The 17,085-nt window shown below is 40.6% G+C and overlaps 1 protein-coding gene across 1 annotated transcript in view; it reads right to left on the reverse strand.

The window, feature by feature from the left end:
- Positions 1 to 17,085, reverse strand: part of CISD1 (CDGSH iron sulfur domain 1) — a 92,779-nt gene that overhangs the window by 15,671 nt on the left and 60,023 nt on the right. The window contains exon 2 of the mRNA XM_039367381.1: positions 12,463 to 12,668. Within this exon, the coding sequence (XP_039223315.1) occupies positions 12,463 to 12,668 (206 nt within the window). The remainder of the gene's footprint in view (positions 1 to 12,462; positions 12,669 to 17,085) is intronic.

Here is a 17,085-nt window from a genome sequence, read left to right on the forward strand (position 1 = left end):
TCTATTTTTTACTTTCTATTTTTAAACTGGCAACAAAGTTTTAACAATGTAATAGATTTGGTTTATTTTAAAGGGGAAAAATCCTTATTCCCTTTTTTTAAAGGGGAATTGTTTTTTTCTTCTCCTTTGTTCTTATATTATTATTTTTTGAAAAAGGGAAGGGGGGAAACCCCTCCCTTTTTTTTAAATGGCTTCAAAACATCCTGGACTTCCTTCTCTTTCTAAAACTTCAACTGCCTCTCCAGTAACTCAGACTGTACAACAACCCAAACCTAAACCTTCTCCACCTTCGCCCCCACCTCAGGCACTTACACTTCAGGATTTACAAGATGCCTTAGATGAGACTTTGGAAAAATCACTAGAAAAAACAGCAGAGCTTTTGGCTCAAGAAAGTAATGAGCTCAGGAAAGATATTGTTTTGGCACTCCAAAAGCTTGCTGGCCTTGTGGAAAAGATTGACGACAGGGTGGATGAAGTGCTCGGTAATGTTGAAATATTACAAGATAAAGTAAAAAAAATAGAAGAAAATGTGGATGCCACACAGAATGATATTATAATGTCACAATACAGAGAAATGGAACATGCTTTGAGAATAAGGGGCCCGAAGGAAAATATTAATGAGAATTTGAGAGAAGAAATTGCAGCAGAACTGGCCTCTATTTTGGAAATTGATCCTGAAGAAATGTTGAAAGATATTGAAAAGATTTTTAGAGTTAATTCGTGGGTTGCAAAACAGAGGAAATTACCAAGAAATGTGGTGGTCTATTTTGCGAGAAAATCATTTCGTAATGAAATTATACAGGCCTTCTATAAACAAAGATTTCAGATTGCAGCTCAGGATGTGATAGTTTTAAAGGAAATACCTTCTAAAATTCTTAGAAAAAGAAAAGACTTTGCTTTTTTGGCTGAAGAACTTAAGAAGCGACAAATTCAATTTAGATGGGACATACCTGTGGGGATAGTGGTGACTTACGTTGGCATACGATACCGTCTTAATACAGTTTCAAAAGCAAGAGATTTTTATGTTACTATTTTAAAAGCAAGTCCACCACCATCTCCAAGATCAAAGAAAGATGAGTGCAAGGCAGAAGCACAGTTGTCTGTAGGTTTAATGCCATCTTTGGGAGAAGAATTGTTGGTTGAAGTTATGCAACAGAATTTGCAAATAATAGAAGACCCAAGGGAATAGAGAATTACACGCGCTGCTTATAAACGTAGAGAAAGACAACAACAACAATAGCAACAACAACAAAAGGCAGATGATGGAAGTTTACCACAGTCTATTTCGGAACCGGTGGGAGGAGCAAGGCCAAAGAGATCATCGACTGTAAATCTAGAGGCTTTGTTCCAAAGGCTTCATCCTGCCAAGGATGGCAATGCTTCTAACCTGGAATGTTAATGGGCTCAACTCACCACAGAGAGAAAGAAAATCTTTCATTATTTGAAACAACACAGAAATGATATTATTTGTTTACAAGAGACTCATATTATTTCTAAAGATCAAAAATATTTGTTTAATCCCTGGCTGGGGATACATTTTATAGCTCCTGCCTTGCAGGAAAAAGGAGGAGTAGTTATGTGAGAAAGGAGCTTTCACCGAAGTTAATTGATTTTGATTTACAAGGAAGATATGTTATTATTGATTTACTAATAAATGATATGAGAACTCTTTTGGTTGGTTTATATGCTCCCAATCAACAACAAAAACATTTTTATAAGTTGATTCACCAGAAATTAACTTCTTTGGATTATAAGTCAGTTATTATGATGGGAGATTGGAATGGTGTTTTAGACTCAAGTAAAGATAAGAACGGTCCCTTTAAAGTTTCTAACCAGGCAAGACTTCCTAAAGTTTTTTTTTTGACTTAAAGGATGATTTGGAACTTAGAGATATTTGGAGAGAACGGAATACTGAGGAAAAAGACTTTACTTTTTTTTCGGATAGACACCAATCTTATTCTAGAATTGATTTTTTCTTGGTTACTAGTGATTTCCTTTCTAGGGTGAAGAATATCAAGATATTTCCTAGAATAATTTCAGACCACAGTCCGGTATGGTTGGAAATTTCATTGGAAGAAAGAACTAGAAGGACTTGGAGGTTGAATGAGAATTTATTTAGATTTGAAGAGAATATACAGCGATGTAAAGGTTATTTAAAGGAATATGAATAAGGGTACTTCGATGCCAATGGTATGGGATTCTTGTAAAGCATATATGAGAGGGGTTTTGATTTCTATGAACAATGGTCACAGATGTAAACAGACCCACAAACGTAAAGATCTTGAAGATGAGATTAAATGTAAGGAAAATATTTTAATATCAAATGTAAGGAAAATATTTTAATATCAAATCCAATGGACAATAAGTTAAAAGTTTCTATTACTTTGTTGAAGGAGCAATTTAATATGTTATTAGCAGATCAAATGGCAACTAATTTGAGGTATGTGAGACATAATACATTTTGCAATGCAAATAAACCTGGTAGATGGTTGGCTTATCAATTACGTAAGAAACAGAAATCGAGGATTATAGATAAAATAATTTATAAAGGTAAAGAAGTCTACCAACAAAATTTGATTAAAAAGTCTTCTTTAGATTTTTATTCTAAATTATATATGAAAGTATACAAATTTCAGATATAGAAAAATATTTACAGGGAGCACATTTTCCTAGACTTACGAGTGATCAATGTGATGGGATTAATGGTTTAATTACTTCTTAAGAGATTATTTTTGCAATTAAACAATTGAAGGTTGGTAAGACTCCAGGTACTGATAGGTTAACAGCGATTTATTGCAAGATGTTATCTGAAGAAATGATAGAACCATTAAAGGTACTTTTTAATGATATTTTATCTGGAGCAGAATTACCTCCATCTTGGAGAACAGCCTTCATATCATTAATTCCAAAGGATGACCAGGATCTGTCCCAACCTAGAAATTATAGGCCTATATCTCTTTTAAATACAGATTATAAGATTTTTGCAAAGATATTGGCAAATAGATTAATGCAGGTTTTGAAACAATTGATTCATACTGACCAATCTGGATTTATAATGGGGAGATATATGAAAAACAATGTAAGACAAATTGTTAATTTAATAGAGTATTTGGATAAGAACAACCAAATCCCTGCTGCTTTAATATTTATAGATGCTGAGAAAGCTTTTGATAAATTAGATTGGAATTTTCTATTGAAAGTTGTAGAGCAGTGGTTCTCAACCTGTGGGTCGGGACCCCATTTGGGGTCAAACGACCATTTCACGGGGGTCACCAAACCATGCTGTCCGCCATTTTTTTCCCTTTTCCCTAGCTGTCCTACTCCCTCTTATTGGTGGCCACACCCACTTGGGGGTCACGACAACATGGGGAACTGTATTATGGGGTCACGGCATTAGAAAGGTTGAGAACCACTGTTGTAGAGGAAATGAATTTTGGAGATAAATTCTTGTCTGCTCTCAAGGCCATTTATCAACAACAATCGGCACAAATTATAATTAATGGGGGATTAACAGACATATTTAAAATAGGAAAAGGTACAAGACAGGGTTGTCCTTTATCCCCCTTGCTATTTGTATTAACAATGGAGATTTTACTTATTAAAATTTGAGATTCATCTAGATTAAAAGGAATAAAAATAAGTAAGATTGATTATAGGCTGAGAGCTTTTGCTGATGATTTGGTTGTAATATTATCCCATCCAACAGATTCGGTCAAAGATTTGGTTGAAATTTTAGCACAGTATGGACAGGTCTCTGGTTTTAAGGTAAATAAGAACAAAACTAAAATATTACTGAAAAATATGTCTAGGAAGGGAAAAGATTTTATAGCTGAAACAACCGGTTATGAAATAGTTAATAAGGTTAAGTATTTAGGAGTTTATATTACAACATCTAATGGAAAATTGTATAAGAATAATTATGAGCGCTTATGGGTTAAAGTTGAAAAACATTTAAATGATTGGCAAAAGCTACAACTATCGTTATTGGGGAGAATTTCTTTTTTTGTTTCAGATGATACCCATTTTAAAGAACGATGTTAATTTGGATGAGTGGCAGAAAGGTATTAATAAATTTATTTGGGGCGGGAAGAAATCAAGGGTAAAGTTTAAGATTTTACAAGATGCTCGAGAAAGAGATGGACTTAAAGCACCAAATTTGAAATTATATTATGATGCGGCCACTTTAACTTTAGTAAGTGACTGGCTCAATTTAACAAATAGAGATATTCTTGTTCTTGAAGGGTGGGATTTATTATATGGTTGGTATGCATATTTAATTTTTGATAAGAAAGTAGATTTGGTCTTTAAATCACACATTTTAAAATATGCTTTACTTCGAATTTGGAAAAAATATTATTATAAGTTAAATTATAAAATACCTATTTGGGGGATCCCTGGACAAGCAATCCAGGGGGTTTCCAAGGGGGTGAATTTTGACAACATTTCGTATAAAGAGTTACTTACTTGGTCGGGTACTGATTGGCAATTAAAGTCTTCTGATGTGTTAAGGCAAGAAAACATTTTACAATCGTGGTTTCAATATTTGCAAATTGTGCAGAGATGGACTTTGGATAAGAAAGTGGGGATTACTTTAGTAGATGAAAATTTGGTAATTCAGATCAAGGATCAGAAATGTGCCCATATTAAAAGAATTTATAATGAGTTAATAAAATTGGATTCAGAAACAAGTTAGTTAAAGATTGTATGATTAAATGGGCTCAGAATATTCAAGAACCGATCTCGTTGGACTTATGGGAGGTAATTTGGACTAGAAATGTTAAATTTACGCAGGCCCAGAATTTGAGGGAAAATTTTTACAAAATGTTTTATAGATGGCATTTGGATCCTAAAAAGTTGTCCTGTATGTACCCGGACCTGCAACCTAAATGTTGGAGATGTGGTTGCTTAGTTGCAACCTATTTTCATGTTTGGTGGACTTGTAAAGTTATTAAAGCCTTCTGGATTATGATTTGGTGGAACATTCAAAAGGTTTTTAAAAGGAAGATTAAGTTTACTCCCCAACTGTTTCTTTTGGGAATTTTCGTGGACTTTAATGTTAAAGAAACTATCTTATTGTTGAATTTAATAACAGCAACAAGATTACTGGTGGGTCAATATTGGAAGAAGGATACTCTGCCTTCTTTAGAAGAATGGGTATTTAAGGTTTCTAATTTAGCATGGCTAAAATTTCTGCTTATTTAAAGGACCATTCACAAGAGAGATATTTTAATGTATGAAGAAGATGGATAGAATATGTTCAGTAGAAATATGGAACTACAAAGTTTCACTTATTCTATGAGTAATGATTTTGTTTATAAACTTATGATGTTAAAGTTTGAAGAGAGTTAAGGGTTTTTATGATTTTGTTCATTCTATAATTGTAAACTTAAATAGATTATGTTTAATATGTTTGCATAATCCTGTATTTTGCTCTGGGAAGTCGGGGGGAGGGGGGTGGGGGAAAGGGGTGGATGGGTTGAAGTTTAAGTAATTCAGATAAAGTAGAAATAGTCTTATTGTATATAATATTAATGTTTTAATTTTGAGAGAGGAACTGCTCGGGCATTTCCCCTGGACCGCTTCAAGAGGGAGGAGAAGGTGAGAAGTAGGAAGGTTGAGGTGAAGGAGGAGAGGGGGTGAGTGAAGAAAAAGAGGGAAAGAAGTAAGTTGGTTTGAGGTGGGATGCGGTTTGGGGGGAAATGGGCGGGCAAGACCGAATGTGGTGTGTATCAATTTGTTTTATTTTTTATCTGAAGTATTTGTAAGATTGTTATGTATTGTAAAGTTGAAAATAAAAATTTTTACAAAAAAAAAAGAAAAGAAACCATGGCTTTGAAGTGTCTCGATCGTTAGCTCCAGATGTCAGTGCGTTCGGTGCAGAGGACGACTGGATTAGGATGTCGTCTAAGTAGCATTGAACATGAATTGGTACCGACCTGAGATGTGCGGCAAGTACCACCAGGACCTTGGTGAAAACCCTGGGGGCCAATGATAGGCCAAACGGGAGAGCCTTGTATTGGTAGTGATGGTTGGAGTACCTGAACCTGAGGAATTGTCTGTGACCCGGGTGAATGGGGATGTGGAGGTATGCCTCTGTAAGGTCTATTGATGTCAGGAAGTCTCCCTGTCGTACGCTGGCCAAGATGGATTGGAGTGTCTGCATTCTGAACTTACGATACGACAGGTGTGAATTCAGACCCTTGAGGTCGAGTATCACCCTCCATCCCTCTGAAGACTTTGGTACTACGAATAGGATGAAGTAGAATCCCTGCCCCAGTTGGTCCAATGGTACCCACTCTATGGCCTCTATGCTTAATAGATGTTGAATGGCTTCCCGCATGAGGCCCTTTTTTACGGGATTCCGCGACAAGGGACAGGTGATGTAGCGTTGAGACGGGGTTGTCACGAATTCCAGGGACAAGCCGTCCCTGATGGTGGTGAGCACCCAAGCGTCCGTGGTGGTGTCTTCCCATTTGCGTATGTAATAAGACAGTCTGCCGCCTATGGTAGGGGTCCACCCAAGTCACCTTGACCTACGGAAGGGGTGATCTCCTCTGCCTCGAAAGAGCCATTTGTTCTGAACCTGTCTGGACCTGTCTCTGTAACTGGACTGGTCCAAGGAATGGTCCGGTCCTGTTGGAAAGGGCCAGGGTACATTTCCTGAGGTCGATTCCGATCCTGACCAAAAGGGAGGGCAACGGTTATATGGGACGAAACGCCTGTCTGATCTTTTGGAAAGATGGTAAAGTACCCTCTTTTCCCTGTTTTCCACCAAGTATGGAGTGAGGGCCTCCCCCAAAAGACGACCGCTCAGATATGGGGCAGCAGCCACCCTCCATTTGTGTTTGGTGTCAGCACGCCAGTTCCTAAGCCAAAATAACCTACGTGTGGTGACAGTGGAGGCTGTGGCACAGGCTGAGAATCTGGCCGCTTGGAGGGACATGTCTGCCATATATTCCAAGGCTGCCCGCAACTTGGTCATGTCCTGGTGTACCCTTACCTCCTCTGGGGAGATTCTGGACTGGAGTTCACGCAGCCATATCAGGGAAATCCTGGCGAAGAATGAATTCAATGTGGAAGCTCTTACCGCCCATGCCAAAGCCTGGTGTGTCCTACGGAAGGAAACTTCGGATTTTTTGTCCTCGGCCTTTAGCGCCTCCAACATGTCGCCTGGAATCTTGGATTCTGAAAGGATGGGAGTAAGGGACTTATCCACTCCTGGAACCTCCAACGCCTCATTCAGGGTCGAACCGTATCTATGAGTTTACGGTCAATCCCCCCAAGGGCGGAAAAGGTGCCAGGGGAACCCCATTGATCCTGTACCGATTTCAAAAACATGGGAGGACAAGGAATCTGCTGGTGTCTTACAACTGGTTCCGAGAACAGCGGGCTGGTACACTGATCGGGTGTCTTATCGGACACCGGAGGTTTCACCAGTTCAATCTTTCCAGTGGCGCAGGCCTTGCGTAAGAGAGAGGGGAAAGATGTAGGGTTGAACAAGCCTACCAAGGGAGGAGCCTCCGTGTGTGGCTCATCATCCGACCACTGACCCTCTTCGAGGATGTGCTTTGAATATTCAGACACCTCGCTCCCACAGGAATGTGGTGGAGAGGCAGGATCCAGGTACTGATAATCCCTGGATCGTGAAGTCCCCGCAGATGGAAGGGGGTTTGGCGGCCCCGGGGTCGATAGAGCACGCGCTGAAGACGCCATAGCTTGAGCAAATGCCTGAGAAATCATGGCCTGGAGTTGGTCAGTAAATGATGGTTGCTCCAGGGGGCAGAGTCTCGCCGCTGTAGGGGTAAATGAAACCGACAGAGCCTGAGGTGGACCCGCAAGGGAGAAACTCTCTGAGGTTCCACACGCCCACTGTGGGAGGGGTGAGCTCGGCCCCTGGTAACGGATCTTGGTTCCGCACTCTTAGATCCTGCTCAAAGAGAGAAAGGTGATCCTGGCTGAACCCGAGTGAGAGACCCTGATCTAGATCCCATTCTGGAGACCATGCCCGCATGAAGGACGAGGGGCGCGGGTCCCCCGTTGTCGATGCAATAGGGGGAGAAGTTGAGGGAACCGGACGCTCTGCCGCTCGCTTTTGGGCTTTGGAAAATTGCCTTTCTAACGCCCTAAGTCTGCAACCAGCTTGCTTTTCGGCCGCCTTAAATGTTCTTTTGGTTTGGGCCACATAGTAGGTCTATGTGTCTATTAATAGAATGACAGTCTGAAAACCAAGCTTCTTTTAAAAGACGGCCTCCTTTGGTGGAATCATGAGCAATGACTTCTGCTCCTTTAAAGTTGAAAGAGTGGCCATGCTCAGCTATATGGGTCCAGACTTGGGAGCGTTGTTCTTGTCTTCTTACTGCCAAAACATGCTCATGTATTCTGGTTTTAAGTCTTTTTGATGTTTCTCCAATTTGTTACATTGGCATGTGTTGCAGTTGATCTTGTATACGATGGAGGACAAATCACTGGTTGGTAATGGTTCTTTGGGTCATACAATGGAGGACAAATCACTGGTTGGTAATGGTTCTTTGGGTATATAATATAATTCTAACACAACCATGACAACTCACACAACCAACACACCATGTTCTGATATTCTCACAGACAGAAACAACAACCCCCCTGACCACAACATCCAGGACACAAACATCCAAAACATAAATCCTGCAACCTCGCAAGACACTCACACACAACAAAACATACACACACAACACCTAAGTAACAACAGAATATTAAGACCAAGACCAAAACTCCCCCCTGCAATGAAATATGACTTATCACATTCAATGGAACAAAATATTACAGCCCAATTCCCAAACACCACAAAACCACCCACAACTAATAAGCATAACAAACGAACACACACAAATATTCCAAATAACCGTACCCAACAAAACACACACACACAGCAACCCTACACCAAACAAACTATACAATCCAAGAGGCTGGCTAAAAGGCGCGCTGGATCTACTAATGTGGGAAAGAAATAGAATAACATAGAATAAAGAAGAATAAAGAATAATAATAATAATAATGAAAAATCACTAAAAGCAAAAATCATGTGTCTGCATAATTTCTGAAAGAAAGCTGTGTTAGCCAAAAGCTGTATTAACAGTACGTGAATGACCTAATGCATATTTAGAAACATTGTTTAAAAGTAAAAACTGCCTTCATTGTATTCCCATGAGAAATGGACCTAACGTGTGAGAAAACTATCTGAATGTTACACAAAGTAGATTCCATATACAATGTAAGATTCCATCTATGCTTCCTTTGTTCCTGAGAAAAAGAAACCTATAAAGCTTTAGTTTAGACCCTCCCCCTTGTTCAGAAATTTGCTGATTGTAGATCACTTCTGAACCTTTTGCGCAAAAATAAAAATCTCTCTTTCACCCTTGGAATTCGTAAAAGTCCTTTTTTTAAAGGCTTTTATTTTTCCACAAGACTACGGGCCAAACAGCTGACAAGCGCGACTTTTAAAAGAGTCTTGAGACTGACTGCTCTATGCCTTTAAGAACTTCTTAAGCACGTTATGTGCACATGCCTCACTGCAACCGTTTTTTTAACTGTTATGTAAATTTATGCATATACTCCTTCTCATTTAGCCCTTTGCTCTGATGATGTTAACAGGTTGTTAATGAAAGCTCAGCAATTAATTAAAAAAGCCTTTTATCTTACATCCCAGAGCTCTTTATTTTTATCTGATTGACTTTAAATGTCCATACCTGGGATTCCAATATTCAAAATTATTAAAGACATACATACATACATACATAATTTTAGTGATGGATCCTTCGTGCCTCACTTAGTGGCGGCTAGAACAAAACAATTGCCGATCCACTAGATGCAGACGGCGGCAACAGGCTGTGTGGAATAGTCAACTAGGCTCAGCTGAGGATGAAATAATTCAAAGACTGGGAAAGGGAAGCAGTGTTTGTTTAAATGCAGATTATTATGAATTGCAGGATGTAACAGTATTGTTGAAAAGGATCCTACTACTGTTGGAAAGATCAGCCGATCTATTTGTTCCCGCCAAAATACCGTCCTGAGGAGGCTTGTCTCTGTGACTAAATCACACTATAGGGGCTGAAAAAAAACTAACCAAGCACCCCCACAATGCAGTCTAAGAGAACCAAATTAGAAGTTAAAGAATAGGCAGGAAGAAATCAACCTTGAGAGAGGGTAGAGATAATGAAACTAAGGTGGCTGCCGACCGCATGGCGGTCCAAAATGGTGGCTGTGCAGGCCGGCGAAGCAATCCTGAAGCAGTAGCTGAGATCAAGGGGAGACAACCTCCTGTTGGACAATCAACAAGAGAAAAAAGCATGAAATGAATGAAAGAATGGAGAGTTTGCCAAAGCAGCAGGGATCCGAAGAAAAAAAGCCCCATCGTTGCGCCGCATTCAGAGCGGCAATCGCGACGATCAGCTGGCCAATGCAGAGAAAAACTGCCTCAGCAAAGCTAACTCTTTGAAAGCTCTTGCCGAACTGGGGCAACGTTGATCCCAGCGCTGACCAGATGGCAAGAGAATAAAAAAATCCATGAATGGGAAGCAGAAAGAAATACAACCTGTCCTCCTGAAATTTTCACTTTGGGAGCCAAGTTTCCACGTCCGTCCTGGGCTGAGACCAAATTGAAACTGAGGTGTGATGCAGTCCAGCACGGGCGTGGCAACTTGATTGATTTGGTCTAATTGGGCTAGAGGACTTCTTTAACCCCTTCGTGGATTCTCCATTCTTTTCCATGCTGGAGAATTAACAGCTTTCGTTGTGATAAATACTATCGCTTAGATCAGTGGTTCTCAACCTTTTTAATGCCGCGACCCCCCAACCGGTCGTAAGTGGAGGACTACTCAACCGGTCGTAAGTCGAGGACTACTCAACTGGTGCAGCACCGTTTGCAGAATGGGACTTTTGGCGGGCTCAGCAAGGCAGAGACTGCCTGGCCAATTCCTATTGGCTTTTGAAAGCCAATAGAATTAGACTCTATTCAAGAGAATCTATTCTATTGGCTTTCAAAAGCCAATAGAATAAAAGGGAGTAGTACAGCTAAGGAAAAGGGGGAAAAAATGGCGGACTGCGTTGTTTGGCGACCCCCGTGAAATGGTCGTTCAACCCCAAATGGGGTCCCGACCCACAGGTTGAGAACCACTGGCTTAGACGGAGTAGTAGCAACTATATATATAAATAAATATCATATAAAGCATTCCATCTATTATGCATTTTGGGTTTGAATAAACTTTCATAAAAAGTAGGGAAAATGCAGGACATGTATTTTGCTCCATAAAATATTAATAGATTTCATATTCTGAATCTGAAGCATTATTGCAATCAGCAATCACAGTCCAATTTCTTTCACTTTCCCTATCATTTAAAACTGAAATATTAAAAATGTTTCATGTTTAATCTGTTTTCTGAGAAAAACAAAACAAGATAAAATAGAGGATTTTTTCTTCCCTTTATTTTCTGTTTTAAAATAATAAAAAAAAAACCTTTGTCTTTAAGAGTATTCAGACTAGGCTTTAAACCAGGGGTCTTCAGACTTGGCCCTTTTATGACTTGTGAACTTCAACTCCCAGAATTCCTCAGCCAGCGTGCCTGGCTGAGGAATTCTGGGAGTTGAAGTCCACAAGTCATAAAAGGGCCAAATTTGAAGACCTGTTTTAAACAAACAATTGAATCTTGATTTGTGAATTATTAGTCTTTCCACTTTGTCAATTGATTACCAGTTCATAAACATAAAGAGAATTTGAATTAATGTCTTGAGATTGCATTTTCTTTCCATGAAAATAAAATGATTCTTTTATTGTTCTTATTCCCAAGAAATTTATCATTCTTAATAGATTCCAAGTTTTAATCATATATATAGCTCAAAAGTAGATTCACATCTTTAAATCATACTATCTTTGTAAGCCCATCTTAACAAAGATATGGCTATTGAACAAAAAAAAAGTCAATAGGACAAACCAATATCATATGAATAAATGTACCCTGATCCATTTTATTTTCTGAACATAAAGGTTTTGAAACGCAATCTTTCTGAAAAAATCTCTGACACACCCAACAAACATCAAAAAGTATATCTTGTTGAATTAGTTTTAACTTAAGACCATAAAATATTCTGTGGAACTCTTAGCCTTTAATTCATAAATACAGGATATTCCAATTCTTTAAAAAGATTTTGCAAAAATCTTTTTGAACATTTTTCCCTCTCCCAATTTTTCTGAGCCTTCACATTTCTCTTAAGACATCATCAGGATTTCTCCATTTAAAACACTGATCATTATTTCAAGGATCAATGAAAATGCTGTTCTCTAGTACCAGCTTCCTGTATCAATCTCTAGCCATTCTGTTTATTTTTCCCCGACAATTATAATCTAGCACTCATTATTTTGTTTTGGAAATTCAGCAAATACATTCACAATAAAACTTTACAAGAGATTGAGCATGTTCTTCTCTCACCGTTTTAGATCTCCAACATCGGCAGTAAACTGCCTTCTCTCCCAAATCTTCCATATCAAATGCATGAACTACCTTGGGATTATCTTTCTGAATATGGAGGTTCACCATTCCATTACAGCCTTTGCGTTTGCTAAAAAAATTTTTGTAAGCAAGATACCCAATAGCTGCTGTTCCTGCAGCAAATGCGACTGCAACAATCCATTCAACTGAAAGAGAAAAATAGAAAACAAGTCAAAATTTTCATTGATACAATCTGACCTTGAAAAAAATCAAGAGTTGCAAGATGTTTTCTGTTGGTTTCCTTGGATATGATTTGCGGATTGCCATCTGTCTTTTAATAGGTTTTCCCTTTTCCCTCCAAACCTGTCCAATTCTCTGCAAGCTTTTTTCTTTACGTACAGGACTGAAGCTATAAAATGCAGTCCTATACATGATTACTCAGAATTATATTCCAGTCAAACCAAGAGGGCTTACTCTTCAGTAAGTGGTAGATGACTGCATCTTAATATTTGCTCTAATGGTAGAATATTAGTTAATTAATTAATTAGTTAGTTAATATTAGTTAATTAGTTAATATTAGTTACTCCTTTGTGCAACTGGATTCTTGACTTTCTTACCAACAGGCCCCAATATGTGTGAGTTGGAACAAATACCTCTAATACCATTTTCTTGAGCAAAGGTTCTCCTCAGGGCTGTGTCTTAAGTCTGTTGCTGTCCACCCTGTTGACCCATGACTGTTGTGCTAGGTTTGCCACCAACCATATTGTGAAGTTTACAGATGATACAACAGTAGTGGGCTTTATTCAGGATGACAAGGTGGAAACGTAAGGGTTGGTGCTGATGTAAGGAAAACAGCCTAGTTTTAAATACCAGAAAAACCAAAAAGATCGTTGATTTCAGAAAAGGCAGGCACAGCCACACTTTTCTGTGCGTAAATGATTCACCTGTGGAGATTGTTACCAGCATCAAATTCCTGGGTGTGCAGCTAACAAGTAGGCTGACTTGGTCACTCCACAGTGAGAAACTGGTGAAGCGAGCACAGCAGCACCTACATTTTCTGTGCCGCATGAGAAAAGCACATCTGTCCTGACCATTTTCTACAGGGGGACAATCGAGAGTATCCTGTCATACAGCCTCACAGTCTGGTTTGGAGGCATCACTGCTTCAGATAGGAAGGCAGTGCAGAGAGTAGTGAGAATGGCCGAAAAGATCATTGGCAGTTCCCTCCCTCCCATCCAGGACATAGCACAGAAGCACTGCTTGAGCAGGGTCCGTAAGTTTATCTGGGACACTACACATCCTCTTCATGACCTGTTTTCCTTGTTACCTTCTGGGAGGGGGCTTCATGGTATCCGAAACAGAACATCCAGATTCAGGCAGAGTTTCATTCCATACAGCATTAACCTTGCGAACTCTCAAGCTTCGTCCTTTTGTTATATATTCAAGATGGACAATATTTAATATTTATTTGCTACGTATATGTAGGGATGTGGGTCTATACATATGTTGTTCATAGTATATTTAGGTGTGTGTCATGTATGTGTTTTACTTTGAGAGCAGTCAACTAAATTTCATTTTTGATGTGTGCCATTGTGCCCACAGTATAAAAATGACAATAAAGGTTATCTTATCTTACATATATTAATTATATGAGTTTGCATCAAGGATTTCAAGAAACATACATTAGATTACCACTTCAAGGGAAGAACCTATTTAATTTTGGGAATTATTATTAGAAAGAGCATCACATACAACAGACATGTCAAACACAAGGCCCAGGGGCTGGATGCAGCCCGCGAAATGGTTTCATGTGGCCTGCGAAGCCATCCTGGAAAACTGAGGGAATGGCCCCCTCTGCCTTGGCCCTGGCCCAGGACGACCAGGAAGGAGCCAATGTACAATTTTGTGGTGGCCATCTATGCTGAAACGTATTCAGTCTTAGCTCCATAAGCCCTCCCCCCGCATGGCCTGAGAGGAACAGTGAGGCTCCTCCAGTGGATCATGCCTTGGCACTTGCCCTAGTCCCACCCCCTTCTGCCAGAGACCCTCAGATCTGTCCCACTCCTGCCCAGGCCCCCACAGGCACCCTTGACGCGAATGATGTAGAGCTGGCCACACCCAACCAGTAGGCCACACCCACCCAGTAGGCCACAGCCACCCTGGCCACACCCACCCAGCCCCCTGAGGGCAACCGCAATGCTGATGCGGCCCTCAATGAAATTGAGTTTGACACCCTGACATACAAAGATACAGGACTGATAGACTAGAAATCAGGAGACTGTGAAATTTAGTATTGTCTTAGGCACAAAGCCAGCGATGTGACCTTGGGTCACCCACATCCTTTCAGCCATAGGAAAAAGATAATGGCTTCTGAAATCTTGCCAAGAAAACTGCATGGACTAGTCCAGGCAGTTTCCAGGAGTCAACAATGGCTTGAAAACACCAAAAACCAAAACCAAACAAACACTCCACCCATCACCAGAACAAGATACTAGATTATATGTAGAATTGTGTTAAGATGTATTGTATATACCTCTTTGTGGTATACTTCAAAAGTCAAGCCAGTCGCTGCAAATTGATCATTCAGAAGTCAATAAATGACAAAATCTAAAGTATTTATAATTCTATATGTGATAAATTTGTAACTTCAAAAATTGACTCTGGGTTATTAAACATGAAAATAAGTTCCAATTGTCAATGTTAAAACATGTTTGCTTTGTAATTTATTTTATTTATTTATTTATGAGACGTATGTACCGCTTTAAGTGCAAGCAGTCTCTAAGCAGTGTACACCAGTAAGCAATGTATATATATGTTTACATTGCCCCCAACAATCTGGGTCCTCATTTTACCTACCCCGGAAGGATGGAAGGCTGAGTCAACCTTGAGCCAGTGAGATTTGAACCGCTGACCTGCTGAACACAGTCAGCTAAAGTGGCCTGCAGTACTGCACTCTAACTGCTGCACCACCTCAGCTCATATTTTATTTCTTATTTCTAATTGTAGTTTGCTGATCCCACCAAACTCTACTAACGAGATCACCTAGAGCTGCCCTTCCTTAAACTATTATCCAGTGCATAACTTTTTCAGAAGGGGCGTTGTCTTACCTGAATGCCGTTTCTCAGCACGGAGATGGATAATGCACTAATGCAGTGGTTCTCAACCTGTGGGTCGGGACCCCATTTGGGGTCGAACGACCATTTCACGGGGGTCGCCAAACAAGGCTGTCCGTCATTTTTTCCCATTTTCTTTGGCCACACCCCTGGCACCCGGTGATGTATAAGTGGTTGGGGGTCACCACAACATGGGGAACTATATTATGGGGTCGCGGCATTAGAAAGGTTGAGAACCACTACACTAATGGGTTAACTTAATCTCCTGCCCAATCAGATCAAGTCAGCCAAACTTGCCACGCCTGTCCTGGGCCTGTTTGCCCCAGTTTTCGACAGGACGCAGCTACTGACTAACAGCATGACGTGTTGGCTCACAGAACAGACCTTAGGCCTAAGGACCTAATTGGGTGGGTGTGGATTATCCATCTCCTTGCTGAGAAATGGTGTTCAGGTAAGACAATGCCCCTTCTCCAGCACTGGAGATGGATAATCCACTAATGGGACATACCAAAGCCCACTGTACTTATGGGGGGGAAGCGGGCAAGTTTGGAACCGTGCCACTAGGCACCACTTGTTGGAGGACTCTCCTGCTAAAGCATGCCTCGGCAGAAGCGTACCTGTCCAGTTTGCAGTGCCGTATGAATGGTGACGGGGAAGACCATGTGGCTGCCTTACACACTTCCTTGATGGAAGCCTGCATGGCCCAGGCCGCCTAAGTAGCCACACTGCGTGTAGAGTGGGCCGTGACCCAGGGAGGAACCGGCAAGGAATTGGACTGGTATGCCCCCACAATGCAAGCTCTTATCCAACGACTGATCGTGGAGGCCGAGATCTTCTGATCCCTGGAAGAAGGTAAGAAATTAAACGGAATGTTTAATGTTACTACATTAAATGGAAGGGGGCCATCCATTTAATGTAGTAACAGAGAGCCCGTCGGACATCCAGAGAATGCCATCGCCGTTCCAGTTCATGAGACGGATTGGGGCAGAAATCTGGAACGACAATGTCAATTCCTATGAAAAATAGAGTTAACTTTGGGAACGAAGGTGGGGTCTAAGCGGAGAGTGACCCGATCCCGGTGGAAGATACACAGGTCCTCTCTGACCAAGAGGGCCGCCATCTCCAAGATACGCCGGGCCGAAGTAATGGCCACTAAGAAGGCAAACTTGAGGGATAAGGACCTCATGTCGCACGAACTGAGGGGCTCAAAGGGAGCCCTGGTAAGAGCCTGAAGACCCTAGGTAATTCCCATGTGGGATACCTGTGGACCACAGGTGGCTTGGTATTTTTAGCTCCCTTGAGAAAGGAGCGGATCAAGGGGTGTTGCCCCAGAGAACTAACAGTGTTGCAAGAGAGCAGGGTAGAAAGGGCTGCCACCTGCCTACGCAAGGTATTAGGTGCCAATCCCTTATTCAGTCCCTGCAGCAAATAGTCTAGAATGTCTGGGACGGTCAATCTCAATAGGGGTATTAGACGAGTGGAACACCACCGGCAAAAGTTCTGCCATGTG

The sequence above is a fragment of the Crotalus tigris genome, unplaced genomic scaffold, assembly GCF_016545835.1.
Source record: "Crotalus tigris isolate CLP2741 ecotype Arizona unplaced genomic scaffold, ASM1654583v1 scf7180000017600.4437325, whole genome shotgun sequence".
NCBI lineage: Eukaryota > Metazoa > Chordata > Lepidosauria > Squamata > Viperidae > Crotalus > Crotalus tigris.